Source organism: Triticum urartu, chromosome 1, assembly GCF_003073215.2.
Source record: "Triticum urartu cultivar G1812 chromosome 1, Tu2.1, whole genome shotgun sequence".
NCBI classification, from domain to species: Eukaryota; Viridiplantae; Streptophyta; class Magnoliopsida; order Poales; family Poaceae; genus Triticum; species Triticum urartu.
In genome coordinates, this window is record NC_053022.1 from 504,675,636 (window position 1) to 504,696,482 (window position 20,847).

The 20,847-nt window shown below is 44.0% G+C and overlaps 1 protein-coding gene across 1 annotated transcript; it reads right to left on the reverse strand.

Annotated features, from left to right (window-relative positions):
• Nucleotides 1-4,367: 4,367 nt before the first annotated feature.
• On the reverse strand, nt 4,368-19,129 carry LOC125523084 (probable hexosyltransferase MUCI70). The gene is made up of 7 exons (XM_048688134.1): nt 18,659-19,129; nt 17,917-18,043; nt 17,246-17,491; nt 15,034-17,141; nt 5,386-5,489; nt 4,962-5,149; nt 4,368-4,884 (listed from the first exon to the last, which is right to left on the reverse strand). The coding sequence occupies exons 4-7, from the start codon at nt 15,076-15,078 to the stop codon at nt 4,724-4,726; spliced, it is 498 nt and encodes a 165-aa protein (XP_048544091.1). The 5' UTR covers nt 15,079-17,141; nt 17,246-17,491; nt 17,917-18,043; nt 18,659-19,129; the 3' UTR covers nt 4,368-4,723.
• Between the last annotated feature and the right edge of the window lie 1,718 nt (nt 19,130-20,847).

The window sequence follows — 20,847 nt, forward strand, 5'->3', positions numbered from 1 at the left end:
TCCCCCTAGGAGCATGCGCGTAATACTTTGCTTTGATAACTTCTAGATTTTTGCAATAAGTATATGAGTTCTTTATGACTAATGTTGAGTCCATGGATTATACGCACTCTCACCTTTGCTAGCCTCGCTAATACCGCGTACCTTTCGCCGGTATCATACACCTATCATATACCTTCCTCAAAACAGCCACCATACCTACCTATTATGGCATTTCCATAGCCATTCCGAGATATATTGCCATGCAACTTTCCACCATCTAGTTCATCATGACACATTCATTATTGTCATATTACTTAGCACGATCATGTAGTTGACATAGTATTTGTGGCAAAGCCACTGTTCATAATTCTTTCATACTTGTCACTCTTGATTCATTGCATATCCCGGTACACCGCCGGAGGCATTCATATAGAGTCATACTTTGTTCTAGTATCGAGTTGTATCATTGAGTTGTAAATAAATAGAAGTGTGATGATCATCATTCAATAGAGCATTGTCCCAAAAAAAGAGAAAGGCCATAAAAAAGGGCCAAAATAAAAATAAATAAATAAATAAAAGGGGCAATGCTACTATTCCTTTTTCCACACTTGTGCTTCAAAGTAGCACCATGATATAGCGAGTCTCATATATTGTGCTTCAAAGTAGCACCATGTTCTTCATATAGAGAGTCTCATATGTTGTCACTTTCATATACTAGTGGGAATCTTCCAATGATGGGCTTCCTCAAAATGCCCTAGGTCTTCGTGAGCAAGCAAGTTGGATGCACACCCACTAGTTTCTTTTGTTGAGCTTTCATACATTTATAGCTCTAGTGCATCCGTTGCATGGCAATCCCTACTCACTCACATTGATATCTATTGATGGGCATCTCCATAGCCCGTTGATACGCCTAGTTGATGTGAGACTATCTTCTCCCTTTTTGTCTTCTCCACAACCACCATTCTATTCCACCTATAGTGCTATGTCCATGGCTCACGCTCATGTATTGCGTGAAGATTGAAAAAGTTTGAGAATATCAAAAGTATGAAACAATTGCTTGGTTTGTCATCGGGGTTGTGCATGATTTAAATATTTTGTGTGGTGAAGATGGAGCATAGCCAGACTATATGATTTTGTAGGGATAGCTTTCTTTGGCCATGATATTTTGAGAAGACATAATTGCTTTATTAGTATGCTTGAAGTATTATTATTTTTATGTCAATATGAACTTTTGTCTCGAATCTTTCGGATCTGAATATTCATATCACAAGTAATAAGAATTACATGAAAATTATGCCAACTAGCATTCAACTTCAAAAATTATCTTTTTATCATTTACCTACTCGAGGACAAGCAGGAATTAAGCTTGGGGATGCTTGATACGTCTCCAACGTATCTATAATTTTTGATTGCTCCATGCTATATTATCTACTATTTTAGGCAATATTGGGCTTTATTTTCCACTTTTATATTATTTTTGGGACTAACCTATTAACCGGAGGCCCAGCCGAGATTTGCTGTTTTATGCCTATTTCAGTGTTTTGAAGAAAAGGAATATCAGACGGAGTCGAAACGGAACGAAATCAACTGGAGAAGTTATTTTTGGAAGGAAACACACCTGATGGACTTGGACCCCACGTCAAGGAAGGAACGAGGTGCTCACGAGGGTGGGGGCGCGCCCCTGTCTCGTGGGACCCTCGTGGCTCCCCTGACATACCTCCTGCACCCATATATGCCTACGTGACCTAAAACTTCCAGAACGCAAGATAGATCGGGAGTTCCGCCGCCAGAAGCCTCCGTAGCCACCAAAAGTCAATCGGGACCCTGTTCCGGCACCCTGCCAGAGGGGGGATCCCTCACCGGTGGCCATCTTCATCATCCCGGTGCTCTCCATGATGAGGAGGGAGTAGTTCTCCCTCGGGGCTGAGGGTATGTACCAGTAGCTATGTGTTTGATCTCTCTCTCTCTCTCTCTCGTGTTACTGTCCTACAAACCTCTGCACTTGGAGGCCCAACAATGTCTACAAGAAGAAGGTTGTGTAGTAGACATCATTTCTCAAGCAGCCATCTCCGTGGTCGAAGAGGGTCGTTTAACTCCGTGTAAGCATTGCATGCCCAAAATACGTTAGCAACTCACGGCAAAACACATAGACGCTATCCTCTGACGTTGTGGCCGGACTCTTCCCTAGTTTTATTTTCAAATTTTGTGCACCTCTTAGTTTAATGTATTTTGACCTGAAAATTTTCACACATGTACAGTATGTCTCGTGATATATGTGTATCTTTTAGAAATTTCCCAAATTGAAAAGTTTGAGTTTTAAACTTGTTAAATTAAGTCCTTTGTGGAGCTCAGCCTCCATTTGGAATTGTTTACTAGAGCATTTTGGAGACTGAGCTCCATGGAGCCCTTAAATCCTTAATTTTGACGCACTTTGCGTCAATGGCAGGGGTGATGCACAGAGTGCTTGGATGGGCCGGCTCACCATAGAGTGATTTTTTGCTCAGTTTTTTCTTCAATTTTCAACAGGTTTTCCTCACAAAACTAGCTGTTGGACCTTTTACATATTAAAAATAAAAGTCCAATATGAAAATGTTCAGAAATTTTAAAAATGTTTGCATTTTTTTTAAATATTCATAATTCATTTCTAAAAAATCATGAACTTTAACAATATCCATGGAGAACAACGGGAAGCAAAACTTTTAGTCTTCAGCGACGCCGCACCAAGCATCATCGATACGAGTTTGGAGCCGAAGGACGTCTATTCGAGATTCATTTCCTGCCCTTATATTGTCTATTTCCCGCGGAAAGAAATTAAACAATGATATTCGCAATCTTTTGTATGTATTAGTCATTAGTAATAAGATCAAGGTGATTTTCTCAGAAATCAAGAATTATTCAATTTAAAAAATTGTAGAATTAGTGTAAAAAACACTCGTCATCACCACATTGATGATTCCAGGAAACAATTAAAAATAAAAAGAAGAGGGACAATAGCATTATACCATTTTTCATCCTAACATGAAAACATATAATGCACAAAGGTTGTTGAGGTGTTCTACAAATTTCAGAAGTTCAATGCACAAAGGAGCGGGTTGGTTTGTACTTCACAGAGCAATTGGCTAGATGTTCCGAGGATTCGAATTTGTACCTCGAGTTGTTTCTCAAACAGCCATCTCTGTGGTCGAAGAGGGTCGTTTAACTCCGTGTAAGCATTGCATGCCCAAAATACGTTAGCAGCTCACGACAAAACACATAGACGCTATCCTCTGACGCTGTGGTCGGGCTCTTCCCTAGTTTTATTTTCAAATTTTGAGCTGACGATGGAAGTGTTAGAGCATCTCCACCCAGCCCCTCAGGATGCCCCTCCCATAGGCTTTTTTTAACGCCGACAGTGGAAAATTACCCCAATCATGCCCCTAGTTTTTTTTAACTTAGCAGCTCACGGCAAAACACATAGACGCTATCCTCTGACGCTGTGGCCGGACTCTTCCCTAGTTTTATTTTCAAATTTTGAGCTGACGATGTAAGTGTTAGAGCATCTCCACCCAGCCGCCAGGATGCCCCTCTCATAGGCTTTTTTTAGCGCCGACAGTGGAAAATTACCCCAATCACGCCCCCACTATCTTGTTTTGCGCCGGATTTGGCCAAAATAACATCCGCCGATCCCAACCCAAAACCAGGGAGGGGTCCACCGGCGCTATTATTTGCATGCAACAAGCCCACTGTCAGCCTCTCACTCCCTCTCGCCCACTTCATCTCTTTTTCCTCTCATCTCTCTTGTCTTCTAGTGTTGGGGGAGGGCATATGACCCCCCCCCCCCCCGCCAATTTTTTCGTTTGCATGACCTAAACTGGCTGAAAAAATGGCTCCTGGGGAGACAAACGAATGGAGATACTCTTATGTATTCGAGAGTAATAGTATAAAGCTAGCCACCACGGCTTTTTAATAGAAAAAAGGACCACATAGATGGTATACACCACTTTGCATACCGCACTAGTGGTTGGGGCGCACCTTTGGTGCGCCGCTTGAGTGGAAGCTCTCCGGAGCCGGCCATGTAGGTGCCGACCATTTCGATTTCTGTTTTTTTTGGGTGTGTTTGGCACATAGTTGGCCTCCAACAAAATGGACGAGCTTAACTACAATCAGTAGCATCAGTAGCAATTAATAAGGCTTGTAATGTTCCACTTGCTGTTATCTCCAATGGCGTGACGTCAAACTTCATTAAAATACAGAGAAGATTTTACAGGATACGTTATAAGAGAACATGAATTTAGAGGGTCAATTTTCAAGAAAACAATGATGCAACTCTATACATAGCCTCAGAGATCATGATGATTACACTACCCACATAATACACTCTCACCAAGGAGAAAACAACAGGAACATGATTCAAAACAAGAAAGGCAGCTTGCAGCTCTCCAGGATACCTCATCAATAATATAGCCTCAAACTCCAATAAAATTCTATTCTGTCAAAGATCCTGGCATTGTTCTTTCCAAAAAATCATCTGTCCACTGATGTTGTTTTCAGATAGTCCCTATGACGATGCGAAGATCCATCGTTATGCGGGATTTTTTGTGTAATTTCACAAGTTTGCACTCGGTACCAAGATGCAGTAGTACTTATAGGTTGCAAATGGAATGACGTGCCGCACAAAGCATTAACTCGAAAGTACCTGAACAACAAAATCACACCTTCCACAATCCAGGAACATGTCTACAGTCCAATTAACTCCTGATCTTATTTAGTTGTCAAAAAGAACTCTTGATCTTATTTTATCCCTCGCTGCGCTAAAGCTTAGCTGATCTCTTGAGGTGGAACGATCAACTTCATTGAACCAAAGGCATGTGAATAGATTGGTGATGGGTATGTGCTCTCCTATAATTACACAGCCCTCGGGGACATCTGTTCAAGAAAAATGTATCGCTTATGTTCTCAGGAGAAATATTTCTATATCAGAATTCAGCGAGAAGAACCATTACCGCTTGTAATAAGGAACTTAGCTGATGAATAATGGGTTAAACCCTCTCTCTTGTAGAACTCTATTTGGTTATCGATTGAAGCATTATCATACTTCCCACCAGCCTTGTTGGCCTCAGCTTCCTCAAGGACATCAAAGAGTCTATAATGCCTGGAAATAGCGAAGCGCACATTTTTCCTCCACAAGAATCTGCGGCATGACAGTGTATACAAAATCAAAATAATAAGAAGTCAAAATCTAGATAAGAGTAGACTTAATATTAAAGTAAGAATATGGTGCAGCTTGGATCTCTTAATACAACAGATAGAGCATAAGTGGCACTGGCAACAAGCAAACTTACTTTTTGACGGCATGCTTTCATTGAGTTGTGTGCAAAGTAGTTTATAAGTAGCAGACGGAGGTCAGTGAGAGAACGTGATGTTTACCTCTCTAACAACTGATAAGGATCCTTCACAAGTTTAAGTTTCCCATCGATCCAGAGTGAATACCGCACATCAGGAAAGAGTCGATGAAGTAATAGTTTTGGAACCTGTTTGAGGAAAATATCACAAGGTATTCAGTTAAAAAATTATCACAAGGAAAATACACGATTAGGAAAACAATTCGCTCATGCTGATTCGCATTAAGCATGGCATACTCTTGCCTTTCAACAGAACAGAAAATTGATTGTGGAGTCGAGAAACTTTTCACATACTGACCCAATGCAGAAAAGAATGAAAACATGTTGGATCAGTTATCTAGATAAGAGCACATGTTGCTTTTAGAAGATTGTGTAGAATTATCGTTACAACTACTCCCTCTGTCCCAGAATATAAGAACGTTTTTGACACTATCAATAGTGTCAAAAACGTTCTTATATTTTGGGACGGAGGAAGTAACTTTTAGTTTACATCGCTTGTGCACAATCTCCATGCCAGAAGTGTTGGAAATATGCCCTAGAGGCAATAATAAAATGGTTATTATTATATTTCTTTGTTCATGATAATTGTCTATTGTTCATGCTATAATTGTGTTATGCGGAAATCGTAATACATGTGTGAATACATAGACCACAACACGTCCCTAGTGAGCCTCTAGTTGACTAGCTCGTTGATCAAAAGATAGTCATGGTTTCCTGACTATGGACATTGGATGTCATTGATAACGGGATCACATCATTAGGAGAATGATGTGATGGACAAGACCCAATCCTAAGCTTAGCTCAAAGATCGTGTAGTTCATTTGCTGTAGCTTTTCTGAATGTCAAGTATCACTTCCTTAGACCATGAGATTGTGCAACTCCCGGATACCGTAGGAGTGCCATGGGTGTGCCAAACGTCACAACGTAACTAGGTGACTATAAAGGTACATTACAGGTATCTCCGAAAGTGTCTGTTGGGTTGGCACGAATCGAGACTAGGATTTGTCACTCCGTATGACAGAGAGGTATCTCTGGGCCCACTCGGTAATGCATCATCATAATGAGCTCAATGTGATCAAGTGGTTGATCACGGGATCATGCATTACGGTACGAGTAAAGTGACTTGCCGGTAACGAGACTGAACAAGGTATTGGGATACCGACGATCTCTCGGGAAAGTAACGTACCGATTAACAAAGGGAATTGTATACGGATTGATTGAATCCTCGACATCGTGGTTCATCCAATGAGATCATCGTGGAGCATGTGGGAGCCAACACGGGTATCCAGATCCCGCTGTTGGTTATTGGCCGGAGAGGCTTCTCGGTCATGTCTGCATGTCTCCCGAACCCGTAGGGTCTACACACTTAAGGTTCGGTGACGCTAGGGTTGTAGAGATATTAGCACACGATAACCCGAAAGTTGTTCGGAGTCCCGGATGAGATCCCGGACGTCACGAGGAGTTCCGGAATGGTCCGGAGGTAAAGATTCATATATATGAAGTCCAGTTTCGGCCATCGGGAAGGTTTCGGGGGTCACCGGTATTGTACCGGGACCACCGGAAGGGTCCCGGGGGTCCACCGGGTGGGGCCACCTATCCCAGAGGGCCCCATGGGCTGAAGTGGGAGAGGAACCAGCCCCTAGTGGGCTGGTGCGCCCCCCTTGGGCCTCCCCCTGCGCCTAGGGTTAGAAACCCTAGGGGTGGGGGCGCCACCCTTGCCTTGGGGGCAAGGCACCCTCTTGGCCGCCGCCCCCCCTAGGAGATTGGATCTCCTAGGGCCGGCGCCCCCCCCTAGGCACCCTATATATAGTGGGGGGAGGAAGGGCTACGCACCCAAGCCCCTGGCCTCTCCCTCTCCCTCCCGTGACACTCCTCCATCTCCCTTGCGCTTGGCGAAGCCCTGCCGAGATCACCGTTGCTTCCACCACCACGCCGTCGTGCTGCTGGATCTTCATCAACCTCTCCTTCCCCCTTGCTGGATCAAGTTGGAGGAGACGTCTTCCCAACCGTACGTGTGTTGAACGCGGAGGTGCTGTCCGTTCGGCACTTGTCATCGGTGATTTGAATCACGTCGAGTACGACTCCATCAACCCCGTTCTCTTGAACGCTTCCGCTCGTGATCTACAAGGGTATGTAGATGCACTCCTCTTTCCCTCGTTGATAGATGACTCCATAGATTGATCTTGGTGATGCGTAGAAAATTTTAAAATTCTGCTACGTTCCCCAACAGTGGCATCATGAGCTAGGTCTATGCGTAGTTACTATGCACGAGTAGAACACAAAGTAGTTGTGGGCGTCGATATTGTCAATTATCTTGCCGTTACTAGTCTTATCTTGATTCGGCGGCATCGTGGGATGAAGCGGCCCAGACCAACCTTACATGTACGCTTATGTGAGACCGGTTCCACCGACTGACATGCACTAGTTGCATAAGGTGGCTGGCGGGTGTCTGTCTCTCCCACTTTAGTCGGATCGGATTCGATGAACAGGGTCCTTATGAAGGGTAAATAGAAATTGGCAATTCACGTTGTGGTTTTGGCGTAGGTAAGAAACGTTCTTGCTAGAAACCTATAGCAGCCACGTAAAAACTTGCAACAACAATTAGAGGACGTCTAACTTGTTTTTGCAGCAAGTGTTTTGTGATGTGATATGGCCAAAGGATGTGATGAATGATATATGTGATGTATGAGATGATCATGTTCTTGTAATAGGAATCACGACTTGCATGTCGATGAGTATGACAACCGGCAGGAGCCATAGGAGTTGTCTTTATTTATTTATGACCTGCGTGTCAACATAAACGTCATGTAATTACTTTACTTTATTGCTAAAGCGTTAGCCATAGTAGTAGAAGTAATAGATGACGAGACAACTTCAAGAAGACACGATGATGGAGATCATGATGATGGAGATCATGGTGTCATGCCGGTGACAACGATGATCATGAAGCCCCGAAGATGGAGATCAAAGGAGCAAATGATATTGGCCATATCATGTCACTATTTGATTGCATGTGATGTTTATCATGTTTTACATCTTATTTGCTTAGAACGACGGTAGCTTAAATAAGATGATCCCTCGAAAAAATTTCAAGAAAGTGTTCCCCCTAACTGTGCACCGTTGTGAAGGTTCGTTGTTTTGAAGCACCACGTGATGATCGGGTGTGATAGATTCTAACGTTCGAATACAACGGGTGTAAGACAGATTTACACACGCAATACACTTAGGTTGACTTGACGAGCCTAGCATGTACAGACATGGCCTCGGAACACAGAAAACCGAAAGGTCGAGCATGAGTCGTATAGAAGATACGATCAACATGAAGATGTTCACCGATGTTGACTAGTCCGTCTCACGTGATGATCGAACACGGCCTAGTTAACTCGGATCATGTTATACTTAGATGACTAGAGGGATGTCTATCTGAGAGGGAGTTCATTGAATAATTTGATTAGATGAACTTAATTATCATGAACTTAGTCTAAAATCTTTACAATATGTCTTGTAGATCAAATGGCCAACGTTGTCCTCAACTTCAACGCGTTCCTAGAGAAAACCAAGCTGAAAGACGATGACAGCAACTATACGGACTGGGTCCAGAACCTGAGGATCATCCTCATAGCTGCCAAGAAAGATTATGTCCTAGAAGCACCGCTAGGTGACGCACCCGTCCCACAGAACCAAGACGTTATGAATGCTTGGCAGACACGTGCTGATGATTACTCCCTCGTTCAGTGCGGCATGCTTTACAGCTTAGAACCGGGGCTCCAAAAGCGTTTTGAGAGACACGGAGCATATGAGATGTTCGAAGAGCTGAAAATGGTTTTTCAAGCTCATACCCGGGTCGAGAGATATGAAGTCTCCGACAAGTTCTTCAGCTGTAAGATGGAGGAAAATAGTTCTGTCAGTGAGCACATACTCAAAATGTCTGGGTTGCATAACCGCTTGACTCAGCTGGGAATTAATCTCCCGGATGACGCGGTCATTGACAGAATCCTTCAGTCGCTTCCACCGAGCTACAAGAGCTTTGTGATGAACTTCAATATGCAGGGGATGGAAAAGACCATTCCTGAAGTATTTGCAATGCTGAAATCAGCAGAGGTAGAAGTCAAAAAGGAACATCAAGTGTTGATGGTGAATAAAACCACTAAGTTCAAGAAAGGCAAGGGTAAGAAGAACTTCAAGAAGGACGGCAAGCGAGTTGCTGCGCCCGGTAAGCAAGCTGCCGGGAAGAAGCCAAAGAATGGACCCAAGCTCGGGACTGAGTGCTTTTATTGCAAGGGAAGTGGTCACTGGAAGCGGAACTGCCCAAAATACTTAGCGGACAAGGGCCGGCATCACGAAAGGTATATGTGATATACATGTAATTGATGTGTACCTTACCAGTACTCGTAGTAGCTCCTGGGTATTTGATACCGGTGCGGTTGCTCACATTTGTAACTCAAAGCAGGAGCTGCGGAATAAGCAGAGACTGGCGAAGGACGAGGTGACGATGCGCGTCGGGAATGGTTCCAAGGTCGATGTGATCGCCGTCGGCACGCTACCTCTACATTTACCTACGGGATTAGTTTTAAACCTCAATAATTGTTATTTAGTGCCAGCTTTGAGCATGAACATTGTATCAGGATCTCATTTAATACGAGATGGCTACTCATTTAAATCCGAGAATAATGGTTGTTCTATTTATATGAGAGATATGTTTTATGGTCATGCTCCGATGGTGAATGGTTTATTCTTAATGAATCTCGAGCGTAATGCTACACATATTCATAGTGTGAACACCAAAAGATGTAAGGTTGATAATGATAGTCCCACATACTTGTGGCACTGCCGCCTTGGTCACATAGGTGTCAAACGCATGAAGAAGCTCCATGCAGATGGACTTTTAGAATCTCTTGATTACGAATCATTTGACACGTGCGAACCATGCCTCATGGGTAAAATGACCAAGACTCCGTTCTCAGGAACAATGGAGCGAGCAACCAACTTATTGGAAATCATACATACTGATGTGTGCGGTCCAATGAGTGTTGAGGCTCGCGGTGGCTATCGTTATGTTCTCACCCTCACTGATGACTTGAGTAGATATGGGTATGTCTACTTAATGAAACACAAGTCTGAGACCTTTGAAAAGTTCAAGGAATTTCAGAGTGAGGTTGAGAATCAACGTGACAAGAAAATCAAGTTCTTGCGATCAGATCGTGGCGGAGAATACTTGAGTCACGAATTTGGCACACACTTAAGGAAATGTGGAATAGTTTCACAACTAACGCCGCCTGGAACACCTCAGCGTAATGGTGTGTTCGAACGTCGTAATCGCACTCTATTAGATATGGTGCGATCTATGATGTCTCTTACCGATTTACCGCTATCATTTTGGGGCTATGCTTTAGAGACTGCCGCATTCACTTTAAATAGGGCTCCGTCGAAATCCGTTGAGACGACACCGTATGAATTATGGTTTGGGAAGAAACCTAAGTTGTCGTTTCTAAAAGTTTGGGGATGCGATGCTTATGTCAAGAAACTTCAACCTGAAAAGCTCGAACCCAAATTGGAAAAATGCGTCTTCATAGGATACCCTAAAGAAACTGTTGGGTATACCTTCTACCTCAGATCCGAAGGCAAGATCTTTGTTGCCAAGAATGGGTCCTTTCTAGAGAAAGAGTTTCTCTCGAAAGAAATAAGTGGGAGGACAGTAGAACCTGATGAAGTATTACCTCTTGAACCGGTAAATGGCGTAGCTCAAGAAAATGTTCCTGAGGTGCCTGCACCGACTAGAGAGGAAATTGATGATGATCATGAAACTTCAGATCAAGTTGCTACTGAACTTCGTAGGTCCACAAAGACACGTTCCGCACCAGAGTGGTATGGCAACCCTATCTTGGAAATCATGTTGTTAGACAACGGTGAACCTTCGAACTATGAAGAAGCGATGGCGGGCCCGGATTCCGACAAATGGCTGGAAGCCATGAAATCCGAGATAGGATCCATGTATGAAAACGAAGTATGGACTTTGACTGACTTGCCCGTTGATCAGCGAGCCATAGAAAATAAATGGATCTTTAAGAAGAAGACAGACGCGGATGGTAATGTGACCATCTATAAAGCTCGGCTTGTCGCTAAGGGTTATCGACAAGTTCAAGGGGTTGACTATGATGAGACTTTCTCACCCGTAGCGAAGCTGAAGTCCGTCCGAATCATGTTAGCAATTGCCGCATTCTATGATTATGAGATGTGGCAAATGGACGTCAAAACGGCATTCCTTAATGGTTTCCTTAAGGAAGAATTGTATATGATGCAGCCGGAAGGTTTTGTCGATCCTAAGAATGCTGACAAGGTGTGCAAGCTCCAACGCTCGATTTATGGGCTGGTGCAAGCATCTCGGAGTTGGAACATTCACTTTGATGAGATGATCAAAGCGTTTGGGTTTATGCAGACTTATGGAGAAGCCTGCATTTACAAGAAAGTGAGTGGGAGCTCTATAGCATTTCTCATATTGTATGTGGATGACATACTGTTGATGGGAAATGATATAGAATTCTTGGAAAGCATAAAGGCCTACTTGAACAAGTGTTTTTCAATGAAGGACCTTGGAGAAGCTGCTTATATATTAGGCATCAAGATCTATAGAGATAGATCAAGACGCCTCATTGGTCTTTCACAGAGTACGTACCTTGACAAGATATTGAAGAAGTTCAAAATGGATCAGTCAAAAAAGGGGTTCTTGCCTGTATTGCAAGGTACGAGATTGAGCATGGCTCAATGCCCAACCACGGCAGAAGATAGAGAAAAGATGAGTGTCGTCCCTTATGCCTCGGCCATATGGTCTATCATGTATGCTATGCTGTGTACCAGACCTGATGTAAACCTTGCCGTAAGTTTGGTAGGAAGGTACCAAAGTAATCCCGGCATGGAACACTGGACAGCGGTCAAGAATATCCTGAAGTACCTGAAAAGGACCAAGGATATGTTTCTCGTTTATGGAGGTGGCGAAGAGCTCGTCGTAAAGGGTTACGTCGACGCTAGCTTCGACACAGATCTGGATGACTCTAAGTCACAAACCGGATACGTGTATATTTTGAATGGTGGGGCAGTAAGCTGGTGCAGTTGCAAGCAAAGCGTCGTGGCGGGATCTACATGTGAAGCAGAATACATGGCAGCCTCGGATGCAGCACAAGAAGCAATCTGGGTGAAGGAGTTCATCACCAACCTAGGAGTCATACACAATGCGTCGGGGCCGATGACTCTCTTCTGTGACAACACTGGAGCTATTGCCCTTGCCAAGGAGCCCATGTTTCACAGGAAGACCAAGCATATCAAGCGTCGCTTCAACTCCATTCGTGAAAGTGTTCAAAATGAAGACATAGAGGTTTGTAAAGTACATACGGACCTGAATGTAGCAGATCCGTTGACTAAACCTCTCCCTAGAGCAAAACATGATCAACACCAGAACTGCATGGGTGTTCGATTCATCACAATGTAACTAGAATATTGACTCTAGTGCAAGTGGGAGACTGTTGGAAATATGCCCCAGAGGCAATAATAAAATGGTTATTATTATATTTCTTTGTTCATAATAATTGTCTATTGTTCATGCTATAATTGTGTTATCCGAAAATCGTAATACATGTGTGAATACATAGACCACAACACGTCCCTAGTGAGCCTCTAGTTGACTAGCTCGTTGATCAAAAGATAGTCATGGTTTCCTGACTATGGACATTGGATGTCATTGATAACGGGATCACATCATTAGGAGAATGATGTGATGGACAAGACCCAATTCTAAGCTTAGCTCAAAGATCGTGTAGTTCGTTTGCTGTAGCTTTTCTGAATGTCAAGTATCATTTCCTTAGACCATGAGATTGTGCAACTCCCGGATACCGTAGGAGTGCCATGGGTGTGCCAAACGTCACAACGTAACTGGGTGACTATAAAGGTACATTACAGATATCTCCGAAAGTGTCTGTTGGGTTGGCACGAATCGAGACTGGGATTTGTCACTCCGTATGACGGAGAGGTATCTCTAGGCCCACTCGGTAATGCATCATCATAATGAGCTCAATGTGATCAAGTGGTTGATCACGGGATCATGCATTACGGTACGAGTAAAGTGACTTGCCAGTAACGAGACTGAACAAGGTATTGGGATACCGACGATCGAGTCTCAGGCAAATAACGTACCGATTGACAAAGGGAATTGTATACGGATTGATTGAATCCTCGACATCATGGTTCATCCGATGAGATCATCGTGGAGCATGTGGGAGCCAACATGGGTATCCAGATCCAGCTATTGGTTATTGACCGGAGAGGCTTCTCGGTCATGTCTGCATGTCTCCCGAACCCGTAGGGTCTACACACTTAAGGTTCGGTGGCGCTAGGGTTGTAGAGATATTAGCACACGGTAACACGAAAGTTGTTCGGAGTCCCGGATGAGATCCCGAACGTCAAGAGGAGTTCCGGAATGGTCCGGAGATAAAGATTCATATATAGAAAGTCCAGTTTCGGCCATCGGAAAGGTTTCGGGGGTCACCGGTATTGTACCGGCACCACCAGAAGGGTCCCGCGGGTCCACCGGGTGGGGCCACCTATCCCGGAGGGCCCCATGGGCTGAAGTGGGAGGGGAACCAGCCCCTAATGGGCTGGTGCGCCCCCCCTTGGGCCTCCCCTGCGCCTAGGGTTAGAAACCCTAGGGGTGGGGGCGCCACCCTTGCCTTGGGGGGCAAGGCACCCCCTTGGCCGCCCCCCTAGGAGATTGGATCTCCTAGGGCCGGCGCCCCCCCTAGGCACCCTATATATAGTGGGGGGAGGAAGGGCTACGCACCCAAGCCCCTGGCCTCTCCCTCTCCCTCCCGTGACACTCCTCCATCTCCCTTGCGCTTGGCGAAGTCCTGCCGAGATCACCGTTGCTTCCACCACCACGCCGTCGTGCTGCTGGATCTTCATCAACATCTCCTTCCCCCTTGCTGGATCAAGTTGGAGGAGACGTCTTCCCAACCGTACGTGTGTTGAACACGGAGGTGCTGTCCGTTCGGCACTTGGTCATCGATGATTTGAATCATGTCGAGTACGACTCCATCAACCCCGTTCTCTTGAACGCTTCCGCTCGTGATCTACAAGGGTATGTAGATGCACTCCTCTTTCCCTCGTTGATAGATGACTCCATTGATTGATCTTGGTGATGCGTAGAAAATTTTAAAATTCTGCTACATTCCCCAACAAGAAGTAACTGGCACCTAAAAGATTCAGTTAGGAAAATCAAATAACTAAATGTACAGTGCAGCAACGGCGAACCGGCCTCAAAACTCTGTCAATTCAGTAGTATTTTTATTTATTTTCTTCACAATGAACTGCACAGTGATTTTAGGCTAATTTTGACGAAAGCTGTGGGGTCAGGATAAGGAAGGTTGTGCACAACAACCACCCGCCACAGCCCGATTCTTTTCGTATTATCAATGATCTTCTTTATTGCAGCTTCAGTTTCTTCATCCAGAAACATGAAGCAAACAACATCTTTTGAAAATGTACTAATCTTTTCTGATTGTTGCATTATATCATAATTCCCTGAGAAAAACAAATAAGAAAGCTCACACACAACGTGCAATTAGCACCGACATGGAAACATGACACCATGTAAATATAATTGGCATAGAAAAGAAGATGCAGTTACCAAAAATAGCAGAAGCAACTGTCCCCTGGCACTGCCGCATCTCATACAGATCAGCTTCTTCTAGACCGAATGCAGTATTGAGACCATGTATCTCCCCCCTCAAAAATCTACTGAAAAGTAGGAAGTACCAAGAGGTTACATTCAACGGATGTGGCATGGATCAAAGCATACTCGTTTTTACTTGATTTGATGACATATCAATCAGGAATAAGCAATATTAGAAAGCCTACACATCTCAGCATCACCAAGATGTGTAGATTTCTCCTTTTCTCCTTGAGCATAAATATTAACCTTAGATTTTTTTACGAGTCTATCACCTGCAGTAGGTGTTGAGTGCGTAAAAACAACACAATACTAAGAGCATGGCCCCAATTATAGCACTGAACAAAAGCTCAAAAAAAAATTTATAGCACTGAACAAGATAATACTGAGAGCATGGCAGCACATCAAACATGATTAGTTGCAACATGTGAAGCTAATTGAATAAGCAACACCAAATTAGGCATAGACCTTTTAAAAATTCAGTAGGAACCACTGATTAAATTATAAGCATTGGACCAACATTATCTCATTAATGCTGAGGGGCACATAAGGAGGTTATCGTAGCCCCAAGAACACAGGAGCACGGACACGCCCAGTCAGTTGGTACAACTAAAGTCTGATTTTTTAATAACCAACATTGGTTTCAGATTTTATATCGCTCAGACTGCATAAAAATAGAGTACACAGGCTGGATCGTGTTTCCTCAATCAAATTATAGTAATTGTTCATGGAAGCAGTCATAGTGTACATTGTACACAAATGCAATCGTTTCTTTCAGCTTGAAGCAGAGAACCACCAAGAAAAAAGGAGGAGGGAGTATCAAGCACATATTTATCTTGTCAAAAATCAGATACTCGGCCTTCAAATGAGTGCAAGAAATCTGAACAATTTACTCATTAATGCCAGGTTCCTGCCCACCAAACTGATTGCATGGGAAAGTAAGGAACTCAAAACCTGTGGTTGCATCAAATTGTAAGCATAATATATCATAACTGAAAATCAAGGACTGATCATATGCAGATAGATCATACCCTGGTCCTTGTACTTCTTGTACAATTGAGCCAGTTCCATCTAGTTGGAATCGGTCTAAGATACTGTAGTAGTTACAGGAAACGATTGTCTTTGTTAATATAATAAAATGGTAATCCTTTCAGTATTTACATCACTTGGCACATGGAGAATTAGATGAAACAATCAATGTCACGACACTTAGATGCGCAAAAAGTCTGGGTGTCCAACTCCATACCAACTTGATCAGAGTAGTTTTGTTTGCATGCATAGAAAACTTTGATGCAAATCGTAAATGCTGATCGTAATGACCCACAAACTACTGAGATGATGGGGGTATTTAGCAGAACAATATTTTAACCTTTGAATTGTGCGATATACACATTTACTCTTCTTTGATCTATGGAATATACTTTGTGTGTCGGTACTTCTGTTCAACAAAGAAAAGAAGAAGAGATGTTTGGTTTCATTTTCAGTGAAGTGGCGAAATAACCCTAAAGTAGTATCTGCAAATGAGTCTTTAGATGATAGATGTTTAGGCCTTCCACTTTCGTAAGCTTCAGAACGCCCTTGGGAGTTGCTTTTGTGTAAGAGATATTGAAGTGAACTGTTTAGAGTGGAGAATAAAAAATTATAAAATACTTGAAAAAAAAGGAAAACCATCACTCAACTTTCAGGTCCCTCAAGCTTGTTCACAGCCTCTACAGAATACTGATGTAGATCGAGAAGATGACCATCGGGTTATAGTACTGTCCAAAGTCCAAACCACCACTTTGGAAATCAAAGTGCAAGTTGCCTTACCTGGTCCCGTGCGCCGAGGCATGACACCATCGACCCATTCCTCCCAACCTTGCTTGCATTCGTGCATTATGCCTAATCACTTAACTGAACTAAACTAAATGTAGTGGGATGGGGATGAATTATACTGAGATGACAGATTAACATAGACACATAGTAGGAGCTTACTTGTTGCCTCTGATCTTGAACCAGGTCTGCTTTTGGGAGTAGGAAAGGTCGCCCTTGCAGGAGGCCGAGCGTGGGACTCATGTTACTACAGACTGAAATCAATCATCAACATCACAACATATCTTCCAATAAATCTGATCTATTTGGTCTGCAGCAGGACGAGTGGAGAATAAAAGAGAAAAAGAATCCATCTCACCCGGTGGATTCTAGGACGTCCATGCAGATCTTGTAGCGCCCTTGTGCAGATCTTCGTTGTAGGCTAGCTGCCGCTCGGCGCTTGGTGGCCAGCACCTTCGTAGCCAATCCCCTGAACGCCTCCCCTCACCTGGGAGAAAATCCGACGATGGCCCGTTCTTCAAATTCCCACGTCTGTTAATTTCTTGTTTATCGATGCTGCTCTTCTTCTCTTCCCTCCTTTGAGCAAAAGGATCAACACCAGGCTCTGTAATAAATCATACTTAGTTAAAAGGGTAACAGAACGCAAACATGTTTGCACTAACTATACTGACAATGAAGACCCAAGAGATCCAGTCAGTGATAAATGAAAAAAAATTACTGAAGCAAAAGTGTGCAGGTTGTTAAGCATATGTGTCAGTGTCACAACACACGACTGCAATATTGTGTAAATCTCGAAATGATTGCTACTCGCTAGATTCAGTTACTCAAAATGCGAAGAGCATTGGAGGCTTAAAAAGAACATTGGACTAAATCGGTGTACATAAGCAGAAGCAAGCAGGCTGTTAAGCATTTGTGTCACAGCTCATGATAACTGCAATATGTACTTGGCACGGGAAAGCTCCAACAAATAACTACACTTGTTACAAAACAAGATTCACCAGCCACAGATAGAAAAGACAAGTTGCTCACCATCTGTCAGTTTGGCTTCAACGATGGGAACACTCTGTCATCATTAACACAACCATAGCAGTAAGTCCGCTTCCAGGAATTAGCTTGCTCGTCCCATGCACGCACTTCTTCTTGTACTTGATAATCCCTGCAGGTATGTTCATGTTATGCTAAGTCCAAGCAAATACACTTGAAATAAAAACACCCAGAAAGCCAGCAAGAATAACAAGTTCACCTTTCGATTTCGCAAACCGCTCCCACTTTACACACATATCAATGTCATAAGTAGCACAACCAAAACAATCAACTAACGGTACTGCAAAATTTTCTTCTATAGATGTACATCACATCCACCTATATAGAGCCATACGCCCATATCCCATTAGGACTGTACATGGATTAGAAATTGAAACCCTAGGGATAAGGAGTGTCAGGAGGGGGCCAACTGAAACCCCACAGGCATCGATGCCACTTGGGGAATCAAACCCCAAGAAAAGAACATGGACTTAAGTTCTAAAGTATTGTGATAAACATGTACTAAGAGGTAAGCATCCATTGATAGTATCTCCCATAATCATGTGTTATGGCCCCTTCACTAATTAATAGCATGTCATCATAACCAAATCGAGTTGGTGAACAATAGAAACTGATTTAGGACAGTGGTGATGACAAAATCAGCAGCAGCGGCAGAGCATCAATAGCAAGCAGCAGCAATCAACAACAGGAACGACCGGCGACAGAGGGAGTTGGGAGGGTGAAGTACCTTGTTGCATTTATCGACCTTTCTTCCTAACGGAAGAAGAGCAGCGGCAGCAACGACCTGTACAGACGCGAAGTGGTGGGGGCAGCAGCGAGGGCACCTCCGGCTCGCCTTCCTCACCGCCGTCCCGCGATACAAACTCCGATCCACCGCTGCGGCCTCTACTCCTCCGCCGAGTCCCCCCAGTTCCAGCCTCTTCTCCTCCTTCCTCCCAGCTTGGTCTCTAAGGTCGATGTCCACGGATCGCGCTCGGCCGCCGCGCCGCTTCGCTCTGCTATGCCCATCGGCCGCAGCCGCACCTCCACTGTCGACCGACGTAGCTCTCTGCGGTCGTTGCTGGCACCGGCCTTCCTCGTCCGCCGATGGACAGCGCGCGGGGGGCCGAGGAGAAGAGGCGTGAGTGAGGGAGACGAGGAGGTCGCGTGCGAGGAAGGGGAAAGGGGATTGCGTGCTTCCTGAGGGGAGGGTGTATCTGGGGAGATATTTCATTCTCTCCTAACCAATCACAGCTCAGCCGCACAGAACACCGTTCCAATCCCACGTCGTCGGCAGTGTTTTTTGTCCCTGGCTAGTCCGACGTGGACACGCCCAATGAAGGGCCTCGATGCACACCTTATTATTTTGGATAAAGAGAAGTATATATTTCAACTCTGAACTTTTGCCCTAATCTAATTTACAACCCCGAACTTCAATACCGTCTAAATTACAACCCCCAACTCTCAAAACCGGTCAGGATTCAACCCTTCACTACCTCTTGACCGGTTTTGATCAAGTTGACCGGTTTTGACCCGCTGACTAGGTGAACAGTAAATTAAAAAAAAATCTATTTCTTATTTTTTTCACATGGTGAATAGTATCTTTTTTAAGTTACAATTTTTTAGTTTGTTTGGACATTTGAGTAGCTCTCAAAAAAAAGACAAATGTGGAGTCTGTGAAACAGTTAACTGTCGTGATTGTTTGGGCTGATTTTGTTTTTTTGGCTGAGAGCTACTTAGATGTTCGAACACGATGAAAATTGGCACGGACCTCACATATTGATACATCTTCCATGGAAAAATATTCTTTTTTTAACTTTTTTTGTTTTTTAAATTTACTGTTCAGACGGAGGAAAAATCAAAATTATTTTTTGAATTTTTTTTACTTTTTAAAATTTACTGTTCACCCTGTGAAAAAAATAAATTATTTGTGATTTTTATATTTTTTATTTTTTAAAATTTACTGTTGACTAGTCAACGGGTCAAAATCCGGTCAACTAGGTCAAAACCGGTCAACAGAGAGAGAAGGGTTGAATTATGACCGGTTTTAAGAGTTGGGGGTTGTAATTTAGATGGTATTCGAGTTCAGAGTTGTAAATTAGACTAGAGCAAAAATTCGGGTTGAAATATGCACCTTTTGGATACCAGTCCTTGTCCGACACCACGTATCAAACCGTTGAGTGCTGATACCCGTACGACCATTGTACGACGATTCAAAATAAACTGCCTCACTGGATCTTGCATCTACCCAAATCGGAAATGGAAGTTTCGTACGTGCAGCAGTTCCGGCACTCCCTCCCGAGCGAACGCCAGAGAGGCCTCCTTCCCGACCGCGACAGCTAGGGGTTCCCAGCCGCCGGCGGCCTGCCGCCACGACTGCCAGCCCGACGCCGCGGCGCGCCCAGCCGGCCGAAGCGTCCGCTGCCCCGCCGCCGGCACAGGAGCCCGGCAGCGCCTCCCTCCGTCGAGCAGCCGCTCCCACCAACAGCGCCTCCCGCCCAGCAACGCCTCCTCCCGGAGCTACGCCGGCGACCAGTCCATAGGCAGGTAGACAGCACTCCTTCTTCCTCCCTCTTCCGTCGCCCCCCTCCCTCCTTCCTCTTGCATCCTCTGTCTGTTCAATTTTTTTTCCTGATTTTTTGTATCGGATGAAAACTTGCTGTAGATTGGATATTGTATCGGATGAATACTTTCTGTAGATTGGATATTGTATCGGATGAATACTTGCTGTAGATTGGATATTGGATACTTGCTGCATGATTTTTCCAGTGCATGCTCAGGTTTATATGTGGAAGGATTTTGCCTCACAGGTGTTTGTGATAATGCTTGTAGGGGCAAATGTTTACAGATTGTAGTTTGATTTATTTTTTCAGATGAGAAAATGTTGTTGTTTGAACATGTTAGCGGTGGAACGTGCAATGACTGGCGATATATGCA